Source organism: Zingiber officinale, chromosome 3A (assembly GCF_018446385.1).
Source record: "Zingiber officinale cultivar Zhangliang chromosome 3A, Zo_v1.1, whole genome shotgun sequence".
Taxonomy (NCBI): Eukaryota; Viridiplantae; Streptophyta; class Magnoliopsida; order Zingiberales; family Zingiberaceae; genus Zingiber; species Zingiber officinale.
The window spans coordinates 67,579,348-67,602,781 of NC_055990.1; the positions used below are offsets into that span (position 1 = coordinate 67,579,348).

Here is a 23,434-nt window from a genome sequence, read left to right on the forward strand (position 1 = left end):
ATGATGCCAATGATGCGTCCTGGTCACGCCAGTCGATCATCTCATACAAAAGTGAGGCCGAGTGGGTAGGGCTGTGACAACCGTGCACTCTGTCGTCACTACTCCTGATGAGTGACCGAGTGGACGGGATGCTGTCGGAGTACACCTATCCTCCTACCCCAAAATCATAGATGGGGGAGCGCAATGCTCTCAACTCCCGGTACTCAAAGACGGGGAGGAATCCCTGCCGGATAACACGTTGTGTCACACTACCCATGAGCGGACCAACGGTGCCTAACAGAGTCCCTGCTGCAACACACTCAGCCTGAATCGACCACTAACCCATGAGTGGTGGTGTGTGTAACTGGCGATGTGCTCAACAATAATGGAGCGGACTATCGCACAGCATGCAATCATGCAAATGGTGCATGGCACTAACCACAAGAATATCCTGACCTAATCCACATATATATATAAATACATCAAAGGTCAACGAATCCAAAACAATCCAAAGGTATACAGAAGGTATAAAACCTAGGTCCTGAACATGGTGAAACATGGTATATCACTACCCCTATAAGCATATATAAACAGGTAAAATATACCTGAGATGCAAAACCAATCAATCAATCAAGCATGTAAGATTTGGGTAGTGATTAACCGAAACAGATAAGAAACACAATCAATACAACATGTTAATTTAATTACTAAGCATATCAAATGACATAAGTCAAAAGTACCCGCCTCCAATCGAAATGGTCCAATACGCTAATCGAGATACCCGTCGAGACACCGTCTCAAATCAAAGTCCTGTACCAATCAATATATATATATTTTTTTATTTAGCTAAAATTCATAAGAATTTAAATAGCTAAATCAAATCCACGAGACTAAATTAGGGAAAACCCTAATCCACATAATCATTTGTCTACCTAAATTAAATCTAACAATTGACTAGGGTTAATTGTCTTAACCCTAATCGTTCTATTAGATTAATTTTAAACCAACCCAATCTACAACAAGGATCCATTACTCTTATTCAAATCTACACATGATCATGTAATCAAATCCCTACACAATACCTCAATTCCTAGCTATCCTTGATGCTGGAAGGAGTTGCTGCAGGGATAGGAGCACTGCTGGAAACCAAGATCACCTTCACAGAACAACAACCTGTTGAATTCCAGTATACCATTCGGCTCAAGATAGCAACAACCTAACTAACTTACTGATCTTACCTCAACTGGAATAGTTGCTGCTGAAACCTAGCAAACCACCAAACAATCAGAACCGTGGCACTTTCCTGCTATCATCATTGTTGTGTTGTTCGGATCCGGCAGCAAGAGGGAACCTAGGGCAAGGAAGGTGCTGCGGCGACGCTGGGAATCTCCACGGTAAAGGAACAACGACACAGTGAGGTCCTTCGGTGATGTCGGCTCTAGCAGCACAGAGGCAGAAAGGAGAGCGGCAGTTTCGAAGAGGAGACCGGCTGGTGGCACTGTTTCGTGCGACGCCGGATACTAGCTAGGGCAAAGGGGACAGAAGAGGGGATAGGCTCGGTGTCGGCAGTGCTCGGGCACAAGGGAAACACCGGGGTCGCGATCGGGAACCGAGAGCCGGCGGCTCGGGTGCTGGCGGCTAGGGCACAGAATCAGTGAGGAAGAAAAGGAAGTGGGTGGCGGCGAGGAAGAAAGGATCGGCTTCACCGAGAAGAGGAGAAGATAAAGAGAGGAACCGCCGTGGCCGGCGGTTAGGGCACCGAAGGAGAAGGCACGCGGCGGCGTCGGGGAGAAGAAGGAAGGGTGCGGGAACGGCTCGGGTTCGGCGACAAAAGCAAAGGAAAAAGAAATAAGAAAATAAAAGAAAAACGAAATGTAAATATAAACATTTCCTCACTTAAATGGGATAATCTAAACAGGCTTTTCCGGGCCCCGCTTTCATCCCCGTGAACTTATCCGTACGAGCTCCGAAAAATTCCTGAAAAATTTCCAAAAATTTCGGAAAATTCCCTTAATCATATTCGCCTATTTTTGGTATTTTACATTCTCCCCCACTTATAAAAATTTGGTCCCCAAATTTCGTTATCTACCATCAGCAAGTACTAACAACAGATATAGAGTATAAATGCTAAACGGTAAATAAATCACATACCTCAAATGAAAAGATGGGGATATCGAGCTCGGATAGTGTCCTCGAGCTCCCAAGTAGCCTCCTCGTCCGAATGATGCTGCCATCCGACTTTAACCAGTCGGATGGTCTTGTTCCGCAATTGACGCTCCTTCCGGTCGAGAATCCGTACCGGAACCTCCTCATAGGTAATGTCAGGCTGAACTGGAACTGGGATATCTGCCAGCACATGCGTCGAATCGGGTACATATCTCCTCAGCATGGATACATGAAATACATCATGCACGCCTAACAGGGACGGTGGTAGTGCCAGTCGGTAAGCTACTGCTCCGATCCTCTCCAAGATCTCGAAAGGACCAATGTACCGCGGAGCTAGCTTACCTCTGAGGCCAAATCTCTTCACCCCTTTCGTGGGTGAAACTCGTAGAAATACATGGTCGCCAACAGAGAACTCTAGTGGTCTGCGTCTCCGATCAGCATAACTCTTCTGGCGATCCTGCGCCTCTGACATCCTCCGTCTGATAGTACGGACCAACTCTGCATCCTGCTGAACTCTATGAGGTCCCAACAACTGAGCCTCTCCAACCTCATCCCAAAGGATGGGTGTCCGACAAGGTCTACCATACAACGCCTCAAACGGTGCCATCTGGATAGCCGAATGGAAGCTGTTGTTGTAGGCAAACTCTACTAACGGCAGATGGTCCTCCCAACTGCCTCCGAAATCCATAACACATGACCTCAGCAGGTCCTCTAAAGTCTGAATAGTCCGCTCTGACTGTCCATCTGTCTGTGGATTGAAACGGAGCTGTGTACCCAAGGCCTGCTGCAGACTCTGCCAGAAACGAGACGTGAAGCGTGGATCTCTATCTGAAATGATACTCAATGGAACACCATGTAGTCTGATAATCTCTCGGCAATACAGATCTGCCAATCGATCCAGGGAATCAGTCCTCCGAATCGCTAAGAAGTGCGCTGATTTGGTTAATCGATCAACGATTACCCAAATCGCATCATGGCCTCGTCGTGTCCTCGGCAACCCTACCACAAAGTCCATAGTAATGTGATCCCACTTCCACTCAGGAATAGGAATCCGCTGAAGTAATCCTGCAGGTCTCTGGTGTTCAGCCTTCACCTGCTGACAAACAAGACATCTAGCTACGAAATCCGCAATGTCTTTCTTCATCCCGTTCCACCAATAGGAACGTCTCAAATCTCGATACATGCGGGTTCCGCCTGGATGGATCGCAAATCGAGTACGGTGTGCCTCCTGGAGTAGCTCATGTAAGACCGGATGAGACTGAGGTACGCATAATTTGTCTCGGAAGTATATAATACCCTCCTCGTCTCGTGTAAACTCGGTCTGCTGCCCGGAAGCTATCTGACTGCCAATAAACTACAAATGCTGATCACTGGCTTGGGCCTCTCGGATCTTCGTCCTGATCGACGACTGAGCAATCATGGTAACCAGAATACCCTGCTCTGTCGGTCCCTGCTCCTCAAGATCTAACTCCGAGAAACTCTGAACCAAATCCGTAACCGAAATCCGGTGGCAAGCTAAAGTCCCTCTGGACTTCCTGCTGAGCGCATCGGCAACCACATTAGCTTTTCCCGGGTGGTAGCTAATGGTACAATCGTAGTCCTTCAGGAACTCCACCCATCTCCTCTGTCGGAGATTAAGCTTCTTCTGAGTGAAAATATATTTGAGACTCTTATGATCAGTGAGAATCTCAAATGTGACACCGTATAAATGATGACGCCAAAGCTTCAGAGCAAAGATGATGGCAGCTAACTCCAAGTCATGAACTGGGTAGTTCTTCTCATGCTCCTTCAGCTGACGAGAAGCATAAGAGACTACTCTGCCGTGCTGCATCAGCCCAAACCCTCAAGAGATGCGTCGGTGTAAAGTACAAATCCATCCTCTCCGGAAGGTAAAACCAAACTGGAGCCGACACTAATCTCCGCCTCACGGAAGCTAGTCTCGCAATCCTCGGACCATATGAACTTCACGCCTTTCCGGGTAAGGTGTCGGTGGCATAGCAATATGCGAGAAGCCCTCGACAAAGCGTCGGTAATATCCGCCAATCCCGAGCTGCGAATCTCCAGAATCGACTTGGTGCTCCCAGCGGTGGCGACCTCGATCTTCGAGGATCAACTGAAATACCTCTGCGGAAACCACGTGTCCCGAAAACCAAGCGAGGATAGCGAGCGCACACTTCTTGAACTTGGCGTCGGTGATGTCGTCGAAGAATCTCAAAGCTGCGAAGATCTTGCATGCTCCTCCTCTGAGCGAGTAGACCAATATGTCATCAATGAAAACGATAACAAACTGATCTAGATACTCCATAAAGATGCGGTTCATCAAGTCCATAAACACCGCTGGAGCATTGGTAAGCCCAAATGGCATTACCAAAAACTCATAATGACCGTGTCAGTACGGAAAGGCATCTTCGGATATCGTAATCTCTGACTCTCAACTGATGATATCCAGATCGCAGATCAATCTTAGAATACACTGATGTACCTCTGAGCTGATCAAACAAATCCTCAATCCGTGGTAATGGATATTTATTTCTGATGGTAACTGCATTCAGCTGCCTGTAGTCAATACACAACCTCATAGTACCATCCTTTTTCTTGACAAACAGAACTGGAGAACCCCATGGTGAAACACTAGGGCGAATAAATCCCCTGTCTAAAAGCTCCTGGAGTTGAACCTTCAGCTCGTTCAACTCTTTTGGTGCCATACGATACAGAGCTTTCGATGTCGGTGCGGTTCCCGGAATCAGCTCAATAGCGAACTCCACTGGCCTTCTGGGAGGCAAACCTGGCAGCTCCTCTGGAAATACATCTGGGTATTCCCGGACAACAGGAACGTCGGAGAGCTGCGAACTACTACTGTCCTCAGTACTGATCAACGACAACAGAAAACCATGACAGTCGTGAGACAGCAGCTTCTGCGCCTGAATCGCCGAAATAATCGAGATGTCGTCGTCTCTGATGCCAGTGAAACTCCACGAGGGTTGGTTCGGAGGCCGGAAGGTGACCACCCTCGTCTGGCAATCAACGGTAGCATGATATACTGATAGCCAATCCATACCAAGAATGATATCAAACTCGACCATCTCCAATACTAGAAGATCTACCGTAAGTATCATGTTGCCAAAGTCTAACGGGCAACCTCTGATCTCCTGGGTGACGTCTAAAGTATCACCAGACGGTAGGGAGACAGTCAATCGCCGCAACCTAACAGTAGGTAATCTACCAATCTCCCGCATAAAGGTACGGGATATAAAAGAGTGCGAACTACCAGTATCAATCAAAATATCAGCGGAAAATGCATAAATGGAAATCGTACTGCGGAAAACGGATCCGTCGGCCCACTGAGCATCCTCTCGGTAATAGCATGAACACGACCGGTCTGCGGAGGAGGAGGTGGTAATCTTGCCGGTTCTTCTTGGTGGCGACTTGCACATCGAGGCGCTCGACTATGTGCGATAAGGCCGAGAGGATGGTGGCAGTCATTGTCGGTGGTGGGCGAATCGTCGATCCTCAGGTCGGATAATAAGGTCTGGGCAAAACTCTAGGGTCTTCTGAAAACTGGAGTACTCTGTCCAAGCATGCCAAATTTTCGCCGCGGGGTGCTCCTGAGAAGATTGGGCTTTCCGCCCTCCTCGATATGCTTACTGATCGACTCACCGTCCTTCCCGACCTGACCCTCAGGGCCGTGTCTGAGCCTTGGTGACAATCTCGGCTCACGGTGCCCAGCGATTTGCAATAAAAGCAAACCGACTGTCCCAGAGAGCAAGCTGGGGTGAGGTGATCTCTGGATCCACATCTGAAACAATGAGTATCACACGAAGGTGGTTCTGGTTCTGCCGAGAAGCGGGAACGCGTCAAGAAGACCGCCTCGATTTCTAAGGCCTACGAGATGCCCAGTACCACGACCTGACCGTCAGTGACTACTCGAGGTCGCCCTGCTTTGTGTCTGTGGACACACGATGTCGGCGTATGCTTTCTTTTCCTATCCGGATATGCTGTCTGCCGAGCTAACTCTATCATCAAAGCTCGATTCAATGCATCAGAGTAAGATGTAATCCCTAATCCGGCAAGCTGTACATGCAGATAACCGTCCAATCCCTGTATAAACTGCATCATGCGAGTTCTGTCCTCCGCAACTAACTCTGGACAAAACTGTGCCAACCGGAGGAATTCAGTATTATACTCGGTCACTGAGCGATTATTCTGCCTCAGACTCATAAAATCCTGTCGGCGAGACATCTGATAGGACAGTGGAAAGAAACGACTCTCAAAAGCCTCTCTGAACCTGGTCCATGTGACGTTGCGCTCACCAATAATAGAACGCTGAGTAACCCACCAGGCATTAGCTTCATCCCGTAAATGATAGGCAGCCAGCTCTGCTTTCTCCCACTCGGAGCAAGCCATATAGAAGAAAGTCTGCTCCATAGTCTCTATCCATGACAGAGCCATACTCGGATCGAGATCTCCGCGGAAAAGAGTGAAATGAGTCTTCATCGACTCAGCCAGTGCTGGAATCCTAGCTCGTGCAGCGACAATATCAGTGAGCTGTGTCGGGACGGCTGCAGGAACTGGCGGATACTACAGGTGGTACCGCGGAATAAACCGGAGGAGGAACTCCCGGTGCTGCTGTATATACCGGAGCATAAGCCGTCGGCGGTACTGCCTGGGGAACAAAAGTAGTGGCAGCTGGAGGTACGGTAGGAAAAGGTACCGGATGTGGAGCAGCTACTGCTACTGTAGGCACTGGGGGTACAGGTGCCATTGGTATAGGATACACTATAGATCCAAGTGGTGGTGGCACTGAATACGTCGTAGGCTGCGCTGGAGTAGATGTCGGGTACACCAATGGTACCCCTGATGGTACTGTAAACAGGGTAGGCGTGGATACCGTCGGTGTGGCCAAAGTAGGTATCTCTACAGGAGCTATCGGGATTTGAGAGCCCGATGCTCCCGCTGCATCCTGAGTCTGTCCCTGACTGACAGGCTCACTAACAGTGGGCATCTCTGGCATATCCAGAGATCCCGTGGTCCTCGCACGTGGTCGTCCAGCACCACGTCTCGCAGCAATACGAGTAGATCGTCTCATATCTGTCAAATTAAATTATAGATATCAATACCAATATAACCAACATAAAATAACAACATACCTATTTGCCGTCTGGAGATGTTCCGTCGCTGTCCAGTCCCCAATTTGACCTCAAAATTCTGAACGTACATATTGCCGGAAATCCAAATAAATCCGCAACGGAAATCCGAAATATAACCATATCGAAAATCCAATAATGCCCAGTTTGACTCGCAAACCTGGCTAACCCAAATATCCAGAATACCAACAACAGGTATCCGATAAATCTCCAGAACACCAAAAGCAGGTATCATAACCTGCTCTGATACCAAATAAATTGGTATCAGATAAATCCCGAAAATCCAAAATACGAAACAAAAGATCGTAAAACTGTGCTATGATACCACTAAATTGTCACGCCCCCAGAAGAGTCCCTGTCCGAGAAAATTTCGGCAGCATCTCCCCTGTACGACGGACAATCAAAAATTTTCTACAAGCACTAAATACTCAGCCACAGGCGGCTGGAATAATAACAGTAAATAAAATCAATCACCACGCAGTTTATATATGTATTCAGCCTCTGGCTGTCACAACCACGCAGTAATAATACTCTGACTCGAAATCAACCCTACTCAACTACACTCGTAAAGCCCAAATCCGATTTTTCTTACCTCTTCTGCCGTCCAGGCAGGCATGTAGTAGAGTAAATCCAAATCATACTAAAAGTTCATCCAACGGAAAGATTCCATACAATATCCATATGTAAGTCCAAAACAAAACTAAAACAAAGTCTGATAGCGAAAAGCTAAAATGAAACAACAACTCAAAAAAAACCAGCAGCGGAGTAGCACTACGTGCAGTGGGGACTAGCGACTGGAACTCCCTCCTGACAGCATCAACCTGAAAATAACAACAATGGAGGCGGGGTGAGTCCAACACTCAGCAGGTACAATTGATATGCAAAGTAAAGAAACAACACCTAGCACTAATCATGCGTACAGTCTCCTGATAAGAAAGATAAAAATGCATCTGAAGTAAACAGGAGAATGCTGTACTAACCAGGTCCTGAGTATAAGGTCAAACAGTCCGAGTGGTATAGGAATCCTGTATGCATGTCAAACATAGGTATCCAAACAATATGCAGCATATAAATGCAGCAACCACAAACACAAGCAATAAATGCATCATGCATATGATGCCAATGATGCGTCCTGGTCACCCCTGACGCCAGTCGATCATCTCATACAAAAGTGAGGCCGAGTGGGTAGGGCTGTGACAACCGTGCACTCTGTCGTCACTACTCTTGATGAGTGACCGAGTGGACGGGATGCTGTCGGAGTACACCTATCCTCCTACCCCAAATCATAGATGGGGGAGCGCAATGCTCTCAACTCCCGGTACACGATGACGGGGAGGAATCCCTGCCGGATAACACGTTGTGTCACACTACCCATGAGCGGACCAACGGTGCCTAACAGAGTCCCTGCTGCAACACACTCAGCCTGAATCGACCACTAACCCATGAGTGGTGGTGTGTGCAGATCCATGTAACTAGCGATGTGCTCAACAATAATGGAGCGGACTATCGCACAGCATGCAATCATGCAAATGGTGCATGGCACTAACCACAAGAATATCCTGACCTAATCCACATATATATATAAATACATCAAAGGTCAACGAATCCAAAACAATCCAAAGGTATACAGAAGGTATAAAACCTAGGTCCTGAACATGGTGAAACATGGTATATCACTACCCCTATAAGCATATATAAACAGGTAAAATATACCTGAGATGCAAAACCAATCAATCAATCAAACATGTAAGATTTGGGTAGTGATTAACCGAAACAGATAAGAAACACAATCAATACAACATGTTAATTTAATTACTAAGCATATCAAATGACATAAGTCAAAAGTACCCGCCTCCAATCGAAATGGTCCAATACGCTAATCGAGATACCCGTCGAGACACCGTCTCAAATCAAAGTCCTGTACCAATCAATATATATATATATTTTTATTTAGCTAAAATTCATAAGAATTTAAATAGCTAAATCAAATCCACGAGACTAAATTAGGGAAAACCCTAATCCACATAATCATTTGTCTACCTAAATTAAATCTAACAATTGACTAGGGTTAATTGTCTTAACCCTAATCGTTCTATTAGATTAATTTTAAACCAACCCAATCTACAACAAGGATCCATTACTCTTATTCAAATCTACACATGATCATGTAATCAAATCCCTACACAATACCTCAATTCCTAGCTATCCTTGATGCTGGAAGGAGTTGCTGCAGGGATAGGAGCACTGCTGGAAACCAAGATCACCTTCACATAACAACAACCTATTGAATTCCAGTATACCATTCCGCTCATGATAGCAACAACCTAACTAACTTACTGATCTTACCTCAACTGGAATAGTTGCTGCTGAAACCTAGCAAACCACCAAACAATCAGAACCGTGGCACTTTCCTGCTATCATCATTGTTGTGTTGTTCGGATCCGGCAGCAAGAGGGAACCTAGGGCAAGGAAGGTGCTGCGGCGACGCTGGGAATCTCCACGGCAAAGGAACAACGACACAGTGAGGTCCTTCGGTGATGTCGGCTCTAGCAGCACAGAGGCAGAAAGGAGAGCGGCAGTGTCGAAGAGGAGACCGGCTGGTGGCACTGTTTCGTGCGACGCCGGATACTAGCTAGGGCAAAGGGGACAGAAGAGGGGATAGGCTCGGTGTCGGCAGTGCTCGGGCACAAGGGAAACACCGGGGTCGCGATCGGGAACCGAGAGCCGGCGGCTCGGGTGCTGGCGGCTAGGGCACAGAATCAGTGAGGAAGAAAAGGAAGTGGGTGGCGGCGAGGAAGAAAGGATCGGCTTCACCGAGAAGAGGAGAAGATAAAGAGAGGAACCGCCGTGGCCGGCGGTTAGGGCACCGAAGGAGAAGGCACGCGGCGGCGTCGGGGAGAAGAAGGAAGGGTGTGGGAACGGCTCGGGTTCGGCGACAAAAGCAAAGGAAAAAGAAATAAGAAAATAAAAGAAAAACGAAATGTAAATATAAACATTTCCTCACTTAAATGGGATAATCTAAACAGGCTTTTCCGGGCCCCGCTTTCATCCCCGTGAACTTATCCGTACGAGCTCCGAAAAATTCCCGAAAAATTTCCAAAAATTTCGGAAAATTCCCTTAATCATATTCGCCTATTTCCGGTATTTTACATTTTAACAAGAGAAATCTAACTACAATGCTTAAGGTAATACTGTGGCCTTCTATTCTGTTCATGCTCAGTAATTCGACACAAAAACTGAATCCATTTAAGGTCACAAAGAAACTTTCAAATCTGAGATGTTAATTATAAGGACTACCGAATGAAGTGCTAATCATAAGGGCTGTAGAAAACAACTACATGTCTGATCTAATGGCAGCATGCATCAACAGAGACCTTCTTACAGCATGCTTCGACAGGAATGAGAGGGAGAAGGTAAATGTCGTATATGTTTGTCAGATCAACCTGAAGTAACCCAAACGGATAGAAAGGTGAACAAGGGACTAATAGCTAACAATAAGTTTCCGAAGGCTGATCATCTTCATTACATAACACAAAACCAACCAAATTAAGCTTGCTGAAAACTTAAAACTAAAACCTATATAAAACTTGATTCACGATTTGAACCTTTATAGGGCAACCAAAATCTATAAACTTGCTTCAGCAGAATTGCAAGCAAGAAAAACCAGAAGCTTGGATATATTCTAACAATCCTTAACCATCACAATTCTCTACACAAAATCGGAAACCTCAACCCACGGTAGAAACTTCAAAGCTCTGTTCCTTACAACTTACTTCAGAAAAACAAGAAACTAACAAGAAGAATATCTCCATAGCTACTCTTACTGCAGGTGAGGAGCGCTTACCTTGCTTCTTGAACTCACAACCGAGAAAGGCAGCTCTAGGGTTTCCGGTTAGCTCGAGCTTTACGGCCTCCTCTTGCGCCTACGTGTGCTCCTCGCCGAGAGGACCGTGAGGATGTGAGGAGACCTTCGGATGAACCTTGGTCGGCTGTCGGAAAACAATGCCCTAGACTCCGGCTTCGTTTCCTCCCGAGAGGAGAACGACGCGCACGAGAGATAGGAGAGGAGAAGGGTTTTTTCCAGGTTACGGGAAATACAACATCAACTTATCCCTTTTATAATCTCCAATATTCTGTTAACTTCTTAAATAAATTTTGCTATCTTTTCTAAATAGAACCGCCTGCTTGGGCACTTGGTCAGCCGGATTCTCTTAAGGTTCGGGTCGGGTCGGAGGTCGCGGGTTCGAATCTCAGCCAAACCCTTTTTATTCCTATTTATTTTCTATTTATTAACTACTACTTAAATAAATTTCATTCTTCTTTTAATCAGCAACGCCTGCTTGGGCACTTGGTTAGTTGAGACAATTTAAGGCTTTGCTTAACCGGAGGTCTCCGGTTTGAACCTCGACTTAATTTCTTTATTTTTTGCAACTTGTTTCTTTTGGCAAAAATACCAAATGAACTCCAAAAATTACATAAAAATACTCTAAAAAACTCTAGAATATTTCTAAAGCATTTCTAAATATTTTTAAGTACTATTAGGACTCGTAACGAGGAAATTTGGGTCGTTACACTATTTGCATTTTTCAAATTATTATTTTCTTATTTCAATTTTTTATTTTCTAATTTTTATTTGTCTAAATCTTCTAGAGGGCAAGATTTAGCTAGTATTACTTTTAAATTTTTAATTTTTTTTTCTAATTTGCAGTAATCTTTTGTTAATAATTTAACGAATTTAAAGAGTTTATCGGGAGGAAAAGATCATACCTGACTTACCTTGTCGATCTCGTTGTTTGTGTCTCCCCCTGAACTGCTTCTATCTTTTGACGTGGCTCCCCCTTCATCGATGCTCATTTTGGAAGAGCTTGACTCGCAGTCGTCATCTTGATAACTCGCCATTAATGCGAGCCCGAAGAACGCCTCGACTTCCGATTCGGACGACGTATCGTCCCACGTCGCTTTTAATGCTTTACGTTTTTGAACAGGCTTCTTACCTTTATCTTTATCCTTATTCTTCAGCTTGGGGCAGTTGTCCTTGACGTACTCTTCTTCGTCGCAGTGGTAACAGTGGATGGTCCTTTTCTTTCTACTCTACGAATGGTTAGTAGTTCTAGACTTACATAATTTCTTGAATCGTCTTACCATCATTACCATTTCCTCATCGTCGACAGAAGACTCCGACTCAGGTTCGTCTCTCGATGCTTTGAGGATGGTGTTGTTCTTGGGCTCCTTCGTACCTGCACATCTTGATTCATGCACTTCAAATGTAGAAAAGAATTCCTCTAATGTAATTTTTTCTAAGTTTGTTAAAATATAAAAGACATCTTCTAGTGACTCCTATTTTGAATTTCTAGGAAAGGAATTTAGTGCATACCTTACCGAATCTCGGTTACTTACCGTCTCTCCGAGATTCAAAAGTCTGGTGATGATTTCCTTTATCCTTGAGTGCAGATGCGCAACTGTCTCGTCTTCCCCAAGTCGCGGCTGGTGAGCTGGTTGCAGAGTAAATCCCATTTTGCGAGCTTTGCTTCGGACGTTCCTTCGTGCAGTTCAAGAAACTTCTCCCAAAGTTCCTTCGCGGAGTCGTAGTTGCCGATCTGGTTGACTTCTTATGGCGGAAGAACGGTTAGTAGATGGTACTCAGCTTTGTCGTTTGCCACGTAGTCGACCTGCTTCTTTTTCGTCAAGTGGTATTTCTCCTTACCTTCTGGTGCTGTAAAACCGAATTCCATAATTAACATTAAATCAAAATCAGTTTTAAAGAATACCTACATTCACTTAAGCTAGCGAATTCCTTTCGAACTTCGGCGGGTAGATGCTTGGTCCAGCCATTATATCATTGCTTCGTTCGGCAGTTAGTCCTCCTGAAGCGCCTTGGCTCTGATACCACTTTATTGGATTGCGGCGACCAGCTAGGAGGGGGGTTGAATAGCCTGTAAACAAAAACAAACCTTTCTCGAACTTTCTTAAACTAACACTTGCATAAATTAAGAAAGCAATAAATTATAACTGAAAAGATGAGGCACAAAGAGATTTACTTGGTTACAACTGGGGAGGTTGTTAATCCAAGGAAGATGTCGCACTAGAATATCTCCTTCAGGCGGAGAAGCCTCTTACAACAATGAAAGCTCAAAATGAAAGAAGCTAAACTCTAAATAAGCACACAAGTGTTGGAATTACAATTTCTGAGATGATTGAAAGCTTCTGGGCCAAGGCTGTATTTATAGCCTTGGTCGGGGCACCCCGAAGGGGTTCCGGGCGTCCGGGGGGATAAAACTTTATCCCCCAACGTTCAGATGGTGATTGACATGATTTGGTCAAAATGTCAACTATGGGCGCTCGGAAGGGTTCCGGGCGCCCCGGACAGTTCCGGGTGCCGGGACAATTCCAAGCGCCCTGGCTGGGAGAGTCAACCCTGTTGACTTTTTTCAGCCCGGGTTTTCTGCTCTGGCTTCGTTCGCCTTAGTTCGAGTCTTCCGCTCACTTGGGTGATCTCTGCCATCCGGAATAGGGCTCACCCAAACTCAACTTCCGATCTTCTCGAGCAGGCTTCCGCTCCGGCTTCTCGTCCCTCGGAATCGCCACGTGCTTCCTTCTCGTCCGCCAGCATACTCATCGGCAGTCTTCGTCCCTCGGTCGCACCCTGTCCCGACCTTCTCGCTAGCTATGTCTCTTGCTCCTCGAGCAGTCTTCCGCTCCTGCTTCTCGTCCCTTGGAATCACCGCACGCTTCCTTCTCATCCGCCGGTGTACTCTTCCACAACACCTCATCTCTCGGACACACCGCGTGTCGTCCTTCTCTCTAGCTGCATCTTCCGCTCGACTACCTGTGCTCCTAAGCTCCTGCACACTTAGACACAAGGTTAAAAACACACATGACCTAACTTAACTTGTTGATCACACCAAAATAACCTTGGGGTTCCAACACGATTCACAGCGAAAGTAATATGGGGTCATGTAATTGTGACATATTGTAGGGCACCAACAATACTACGGTAGATCTGGGGGTTAGACATTGAAGAGGAGGATGAAGGTGCAATGAAACCACCCTCAATGATTAGTGTGGAGATAGGACATGCACCATTCATTTTAGCTCGTTGTAGGAGCCCAGTAATGTATTTGCTCTGAGAGAGAAGACATCCTTCAGAATGTGAGAGAAACTCTATGTCAAGGAAAAAATGAGCATTGCCAAGATCCCGAATAGGAAACTCTTGAAGGAGAAGATGTAGTAAAGTAGTAATGTCATTTTGATCACTACCAGTTATTAATATATCATCCACATAAATCAGAACAAATATTAAAAATTCCTCATTACATTTGTAGAATAGGGAAGAGTCTGTTTTTGAGCCAGAAAATCCCTGAGTATGAAGCAAGGTAGATAGACGATGAAACCATGCATGAGATGCTTGTCGAAGACCATATATAGACTTCTAAAGTTGACACACATGTGTTAAAAGTTGCGGGTGGATGAATCCAGGAGGTTGCTCCATATAAATAGTTTCTTCAAGGTGTCTATGAAGGAATGCATTGGAAACATCTAATTGGCGTATTGGCCAATTGGAGCTTACAACTATAGATAGTAGCAATCTGATAGTTATAATTTTGACGACTAGACTAAAAGTATCATTGAAGTCAATACATGGCTATTGATTAAAGCCTTTAGCAACAAGGTGAGCTTTGTAATGTTCAATAGAACCATCTACACAATACTTAATTTGGTAAACCCATTTAGAGCCCACAATATTCATAGAGGGGGTATGAGGGACTAAGCTCCAGGTTGCATTACGAAGAAGAGCATCAAATTCTATAGCCATCGCAGCATGCCAATCTGGATCTTTGACTACATGTGTAAAACTAGAAGGTTCAACAAAGTTTGAAGAAGCAATAAGAGCACGTGGAAGAGGATAACGAGTGGAAATAGGTTGACATCGTGCATAAATACCGCTTAGAGGAAGCATCCGTTGAGGAATATCATCATCAGAGCTACTCGGAGATGAGTGGTCAGACAGATGAGAATCAGAACTAGAGAGTGGATCACCACTACCCACCGAGTCTACAGGAACTTACGGAGATGGAGCAGGACCCAAGATATCATCCTCCCTTGTACTTTCAATATGTTCTGATGAATCTTGGTGATATTAGATAGTTGCCTTGATTATCTGAAGGAGAATCTAAGGTAGCAATTGCAAACGGAAATAGAGATTCATCAAAAGTAACATGTTGAGAAATATATATCCGACCAGTTCGAAATATGGAGGCAACGGTACCCATGATATAAATTACTATAACCAAGGGAAACACATTGTAAAGAGCGAGGGCTTAACTTGTGCTTAGAGTAAGGTCGTAGCCAAGGTTAACATGTGCAACCAAAGATACGAAAAAAGGAGTAATCTGGAAGATAATTATAAAGTCTTTCCAAGGGACACTTATTTTGAAGTAATAGAGTGGGTAAATGATTGATAAGGTAGTCTGTGATTTGGATGACATCATCCCAAAATTTAAGTGGAACTGAGGCATGATTAAGAAGAGTTAAGGCAGTTTCAACCACATGACGATGTTTTCTCTCAGCGGATCCGTTTTGTTCAGGAGTGTGGGGACAAGAGACTCGATAGATGATGCCAGAGGAAGTAAGATGATGATGAAGCACTTGATACTCTCCACCTCAATCAGAATGAAGGGAGAGGATTTTACGATAAAAATAGCGCTCAACTTATTTTTGAAAGCGAAAAAAAATATCAAAGAGATCAGACTTTCTTTTCATAGGAAAAATCCAAGTTACTAAAATTGTCAATAAAAATAACATAATAAAGAAAACCTTGATTAGATAGAATAGGAGCAAGACCCCACACATCAGAGTGAATTATTTCTAAAGGAAAACTAGAAGTGTGAGAAGAAGACACAAAAGGTAATTTATGAGATTTTGCTTTCATGCAAGCTTCGCATAAATGAGAAGAGAAGGCTAAAGAAATTGGTAGACCATACTGGTTAATGATATTCTGAATAACACGTAGAGATGAATGACCAAGACACGTATGCCAAGAGAATTTATCAGTGCGTTCTCTAACAAACGTATTAATATAGGTGGGTTGAAGATAATGAAGACCGTCTTAAATATTTCCTCGAAGTAGAATATTCCCTATTGTGGGATCATTCACAAGACAATGATGAGGATGAAATTCAAATAACACATTATTATCAAGAGCAAACTGACGGGCGGAAAGTAAATTTTTAGTAATAGAAGGAACATGAAGAGTGTTGTGCATGCGAAAAGTATGACCACATGAGTGAAAAGATGTGTTTTTAGTGTGAGGAATTTGCAAACCTGAGTCATTACATATTTGTACCATGTCAGGTCCATCATAAGGTGAAGCTTGTTTGAGAATATTATATTCCGGTGTAACATGATGAGTTACTCCAGAATCCGGATGCCATCCTGGGTTCTCAAGAGTCAATGAAACTATATTAGGAGAGATAGATTGTGAGAATCCTCCAGTATGAGATGACTGAGTTGTAGAATGCCAAGAAGATGGTGGTCGATTTGAAGATGCATGCTCTCCTTGTGAAATAGTTGTTTGTCCCAATGCTGCAGGACCACTAGCAAAATTTGAGTCAAATCTTTAAGGACATTGAATATCAATATGTCCAACTCTGGGATAAATTTGACATCTTCTCCGACTATAAGACCAATCAAATCTTCTAGAGTAATGAATACCAGTATGACCAATGATGTGATAAATTTGACATCGGTCTAACCTTTACTTTTGGCCACCTTGATGACGTTGAGCATCAGACATCGAAAATAAATAACTCATCCCTTGATAGTAATAAATCTTGCTGGAAGAATTTTCGGTGGCTGGAAATAATACTTTGCTGGAAGAATTTTCGATGGCTAGAAATAATACTTAGCACTGGAACCTTGCTATCCAACGGAAGCGACAAACCAGAAGCTTGGTGGACGGTGACGACCACTTGTTGTGGGCAGCAGAGTAACTTTTTGACATCGCTAATGGCCCAACAAGAAGGTTTCAGCACCGTTCGCCCCCCACTTTTCTCCAGAGAAGACTTCGGATATTGGAAGGGGCGAATGGAAACCTTTCTCAAGACACAGTTCGACACGTGGATGATTATCAAGACTGGAATACAACTGCCAACTGACGAAGACGGCAAGCCGACACCCTGCGAAAAATGAGAACCGACCCTAATCAAGAAGGTGGAAGTTGATGCCAGAGCGACCTGCACCCTCCAGTGCGGAATGACCAAGGAGGAACTCAACAGAGTTGGACCGTTCTGCAGCGCAAAAGAGCTTTGGGAGAAGCTGATCGAACTCCACGAGGGCACCTCCGACACCAAGGTAAGCAAGAGAGATCTTTTGTTCAATAAATTATATAATCTAAAAATGCAGGAAGAAGAGACAACAAGTCAACTCCATGCACGGATTCAAGACATCCTCAACTCCCTCCACGCTATCGGACAAAAGGTCAAGAACAGGGACATTATAAGGTACGCACTTAATGCTTTTCCGAGGAGCACATTGTGGGCATCGATGGTAGATGCCTACAAAGTCTCCATAACTTCCATTAGACTAGATGAATTGTTCTCAGAATTCGAATTGCATGAACAAACTAATACACAACCAATCGAGAAAGGTATTGCTTTGGTTGTAGGTACCAGTGAACACGCGAACCAAGATCATGGCGAAGAACTGAACCTGAATCAGAAGTCAAACCCGACTCAGACCATGAAGATGATGAATTGACGTCCGAACTCGTGAATCTTGTGAAGAAGCTCTATAAGAAGAAGAAGGGATTCAACAAGAGAGACCTAAAGAAAGTCGTACAATCAAAGGAGGTTCAACCCAGCTCAAATGTCAAGTTTGTGGTGATCTGTTATGGGTACAACCAGAAGGGGCACATCAAGGCCAGCTGCCCCAATCAGAAGTATGCAAAGAAGCAGAGGAAGAAGAAGGTGCTAAAAGCAACCTTTGAAGAATCTTCAGAAGAGGATACCGACGACGAGCTCGAACAGACGAGCCTTCTTGCCCTGATGGCCCGAGACCAGATCGATGTGTCCGAGAGCGAGAGTGAGTCGGAAGCAAAATCAGAAAGAAGCCATGGATCTGTATCCGTTTCTGAAGGGCCCAATACCTCTGTAAGTATCCCTCGACTAAACAATCTAGTCAATTACTTGTTACGAAAATTAGCTAAGTCTAATCTTAGAATTAAGTCACTTCTAAAGGAAGTAGCTGTCCTTAAAGAAGTGACTAACTCCGAATCTTTGACTGAACCAGTTCAGACTGGAAACTCGACTCAAGTCCAAAAACTTCAGGAAGAGAATTCCAGCCTGAAAACTCAGGTCAAGGATCTGGAGAAAACATTAGAATGATTCTCTTTGGGTTCCAAGAACCTTGACCTAATTCTTGGAACACAAAGGGCAATCTACAATAGAACTGAACTAGGATTCAAATCGAAAAAGAAATATAAGTCATATTTATCACTTATACAAAGAACAAATAGAAAGATGGTCCAAGCATGGGTCCCCAAGTCCAACCTGATCAATCAAGTTGGACTTGGACAATATTGGGTTCCCAAGGATCAAATACATTACCTCGATAGACCATATCGAGGCTATGATCCAGGGGGAGTAAACATAAAAACCATTAAAATTAAAAGATAAATTCAAATGTAAAATTAAAATAAAAAATAAACAAAAATTCAAAATAGAAGGAGGCTCCAGAATAGCTGGCACCTCCGAACTTAATCCACTCGATAAGGGTAACCAAGAGTATACTACCCGGCAGGGTAATTAAGGATAGATCAAAATGGGCTAGGTTTGACTTGACCCACGATACTAGTGAAATATTGGATAATAGTACATTGGGGAAGCTTAGTCATCGCATGTCTAGAAAGATATGGCTTCGACCTGGTGCATTTGGCTAAGTGGAACTGACCGAAGCTACCCTTTATGGATCCTAACCAGTTAGACCAAGGTTTTGTACTATGTTCAATGGATAGGACTATTTGGAAAACCTCGAAGGTATGGTTACTTTAATGAGGTCCTTGTGACTCACCATAGCCCAGAAGTTTATCCAAAGAACGGCTACTTGTTGAACTCAAAGCTAAACCTGAATCTAACACAAAGTTAAACATAACCCTAAAATTAAACCTAATTCATTTCACAAAAATTATAGGATTACCTGATTGAAAATTTAGATTGGGTGAGATGACTAAGGAATAGAAATTTAAAAGAGAATCAAATTTAAAATTCAAATTGGTAATTATAATTAATTTCAAAATTAAACTCATAATTAAAATAAATTCAAATTCAAAATTAAACTCGTAATTAAAATTAATTCAAATTCAAAATTAAACTCATAATTACAATCAATTCAAATGCAAAATTAAATTCGTAATCAAAATTAATTCAAATTCAAAATTAAAATCAATTCAAATGCAAAATTAAATTCGTAATCAAAATTAATTCAAATTCATAATTAAAATTAATTCAAAATTAAATTCGTAATTAAAATCAATTCAAAATTAAATTCGTAATTAAAATTTATTCAAAATTTAATTAACTTAAAATTATTTTTCAAAATTTAATTAACTTAAAATTATTTTTCAAATTTAATTAACTTAAAATTATTTTTCAAAAATTAACTTAAAATTATCTTTCAAAAATTAACTTAAAATTATTTTTTAAAATTTAATTAACTTAAAATTATTTTTCAAATTTAATTAACTTAAAATTATTTTTTAAAATTTAATTAACTTAAAATTATTTTTCAAATTTAATTAACTTAAAATTATTTTTCAAAATTTAATTAACTTAAAATTATCTTTCAATATTAATTAACTTAAAATTATTTTTCAAAATTTAATTAACTTAAAATTATTTTTCAAAATTTAATTAACTTAAAATTATTTTTCAAAATTAATTAACTTAAAATTATTTTTCAAAATTTAATTAACTTAAAATTATCTTTCAAAATTAATTAACATAAAATTATCTTTCAAAATTAATTAACTTAAAATTATCTTTCAAATTTAATTAACTTAAAATTATTTTTCAAAATTTAATTAACTAAAAATTATTTTTTTTAATTTAATTAACTTAAAATTAATTAACTTATTTTAATTAAACCTATCTTTTAAAAATTAACCAAAAAAAAAAGGGACACGTAAGCGCCCAGCGGAGGCGCCTCCCACACGAGGGAGGCGCCCTTAATCACGGTAGGAAATTTCCTGCCGCCTTGACCAAAGGCGCCTCGGATGGTCTCCGAGGCGCCTCTAGCTTTCCCATGGAGGCGCCTTAAGCACCGTATAAGGCACCTCCAACTCGAGATTTCAGAAACGAACAGAAGCTTTTCTGTTCGTTCTTTCTGTCCGCAATTCCCTCTCTACAGCGTGCGATTTCGCCCTCAAAGGCGCCTTCAACCCACCTTTTTCTCCTCTACTCCTAGCGATGCCTCCTAGGTATATCTCAAACCTCCCTATTGTCCTTACTTGTAGTTATTCTACATCTTTTTATATATATTGTCAAAAATAGGAAACGCCGCATTGTTGATCCTACACCAGCTAGGGCCCCTTCTACGGACCCCAGATTCCCCTCAGAACAACATAGGATAGATTTTGCTAGGTTTACCTTTGAGTCCATTAAACCTAGGTATATAGGTAGGGCATTTTTTTCCCAATTTTGTCTCCCCGCAGTTTAGATGATAGACTACTATCACCTAGGTAAACTGGTTGACTGGAATACCACAGTGAATCAAGACTTGTGTACCCAGTTCTATCACAACCTTGAAAAGGTTGATGATAGCACCATGAATTTAATTTTAAATTTGAATTAATTTTAATTATGAATTTGAATTAATTTTAATTACGAATTTAATTTTGCTCAAAGGTCAAGTTTGAGGTGATCTGTTATGGGTGCAACCAGAAGGGGCACATCAAGGTCAACTGCCCCAATCAGAAGGATGCAAAGAAGCAGAGGAAGAAGAAGGTGCTAAAAGCAACCTTCCGCCCGCCACTCTTTTCTGGCGAGGACTTTGGATATTGGAAGAACCGGATGGAATACCACCTCAAAATGCAAGTCGAGATGTGGATCAATATCCAGACTGGACTCGAGCTTCCACGTGACGGCACCGGAAAACTTATCTCATGCATCAACTGGGATTCTAGCACAATGAAAAAAGTTGAAGCCGATGTCAAAGCAACCTGCATGCTACAATGCGACCTAACCAATGAAGAACTGAACTGCATCGGCCCCTTCGCAAGTGCAAAAGAGTTGTGGCAAAATCTAATTGAGCTACACGAAGATAACTCCAATGCGAAAGTAAGTAAGCACAATTTAATAGATAAATCATTTGAACAAACTAATACTCCTCTGGTCGAGGAAGGTGTTGTGTTAGTTGCAGGTACAATCAAGACTAAGGAAGCTAGAAAGAAGAAGGTGTTGCAGGCGACGTGGGACGAGTCCTCCTCCGAAGATTCCGATGAAAGAGCTTGAACAAACAAGCTTCCTAGCTCTACCAATACAAGCAAATATTGTCAAAACCGAGACCGAGTCCAAATCCGAGATCGAGAGCGAATCAGAAATTGAATCCGAGCGAAGCCACGGATCCGCATCCGTTTCCGAAGGGCCGAACCCCACTGTAAGTTCTTTACTCGCCGAAACTCAAATAGATGAATTAAATAATTTAATTCCTTACTTGCTAAAAAAAGTTGGCTAAATCTAACGTTCAGGTCAAGTCGCTCCAAAAGGAGGTAATAGCCCTTAAGGAAGCGACTGACTCGAGCTCTTTAATTGAGCCAATTCAAATTGGAAGTTTAACTAAGTCCAACAACTTGAGGAAGAAAATTCCAATTTGTAAACTCAAATTAAAGAACTCAAGGACACGTTGGAACGGTTCACCTTGGGTTCCAAGAATCTAGATATGATTCTTGGAAAACAGCGAACCGTTTACAACAAATCCGGACTTGGATTTAAAACCAAAAGAAAATATAAATCATACCTATCTCTAGTAAATAGAAATAATAGAAACATCTTCTAAGCGATCAAGCTACAACGCGCTGCCTCAAAAACATCCTGAAGTGCTGCTACAAGTTTCTGACGACCCGGAGCTCTGTGATTTTAAGATTCTGTCGTCGGTATAAGTTTACTTTAATTATTGCACTTATTGTAATTCTCAGTTGTACAAACTTTTGCGCGATATAGTTGTTGCCCACAGTTAGCGATCAACGATCGCGGGCCTTGGAGTAGGAGTCGCCCTAGGCTCCGAACCAAGTAAATCTTGGAGTCTTCTGTGTGTTGGTTGTTTTATTTATTTCTACTGCCTTACTCGTAAGATTTTCGAAACGAAAAGTGAAAGCCACGAGCGCTATTCACCCCCCCCCCCCTCTAGCGCTTTCGATCTAACAATTGGTATTAGAGCGGGGTTGCTCTGAATTGGTACAACTACCGTTTACTCAGGCATAGACATTAGGGCTCTGATACCTTACTTAAAAAGAAATTAGCTAATTTACAGTCAATCTAACTCAACTCATGCTTGGACATTAAGGATTTAAGCTCCTCCCTTGCCCTCAAAAGTTTAAATTGATTATTCGCCTAAAATCCTTTCAAATTTAGCTAAGTTTTTAAAACTTTAACTTTAAAAAGTCATTGTTGTACTTTTTAGACTAAGATTTCAAAATTCTGAAAAGTCTTTTTGAAATATTTATTAACAAAGCCTTTTTATCTAAGTCTTTCAAATTTCTTCAAAACACACTTTCCCTTAACTAAGTATTTTGAAAATTTAGCTAAGTATTTTCTAACAGAGTCACACACTTTAGCTAAAACTTTCAAAAACATGTTTTTCAAAGAATTCAACTAGATTTCAAAAATGGCTAAAGCGATATTTCAAAATCAACTTTTTAATTATCCTTTCAAACTCAGTTGAAAGAAAAATTTGCTCTTTAGACCTTAATTTCACTTAGCTAAGAATATTCTCTATAAAAAGCTAAGTTGTTTCAAACTCAAAGTGCTTTTTCTATGCTACAAAAGAAAATTCTTTCTCTAGCAAAATTAATTGATAAAGTTTTAGAAAACTAACTTCGAGCTCAAACTATTTTACTTAGCAATTTGATTTACAAAGTGTCTTAAAGATTACTT

The 23,434-nt window shown here is 42.4% G+C and overlaps 1 protein-coding gene across 1 annotated transcript; it reads right to left on the reverse strand.

The window, feature by feature from the left end:
* Positions 1 to 1,069: 1,069 nt before the first annotated feature.
* Positions 1,070 to 5,628, reverse strand: LOC122050461. Its single transcript, XM_042611363.1, has 5 exons — positions 5,552 to 5,628; positions 4,280 to 4,388; positions 2,144 to 2,602; positions 1,218 to 1,244; positions 1,070 to 1,135 (listed from the first exon to the last, which is right to left on the reverse strand). The coding sequence occupies exons 1-5, from the start codon at positions 5,626 to 5,628 to the stop codon at positions 1,070 to 1,072; spliced, it is 738 nt and encodes a 245-aa protein (XP_042467297.1).
* Between the last annotated feature and the right edge of the window lie 17,806 nt (positions 5,629 to 23,434).

Excerpts from the sequence above, each read along its gene's own strand:
- LOC122050461 (XM_042611363.1), bottom strand. The coding sequence starts at position 5,628 with ATGACTGCCACCATCCTCTCGGCCTTATCGCACATAGTCGAGCGCCTC. Across the intron at positions 1,245-2,143 it reads TCCGAGCTCGATATCCCCAT|GTTTCAGCAGCAACTATTCC; the intron begins CTTTTCATTTGA and ends GTGGTTTGCTAG. Across the intron at positions 1,136-1,217 it reads CAGCAACTATTCCAGTTGAG|GTGATCTTGGTTTCCAGCAG; the intron begins GTAAGATCAGTA and ends TGTTCTGTGAAG.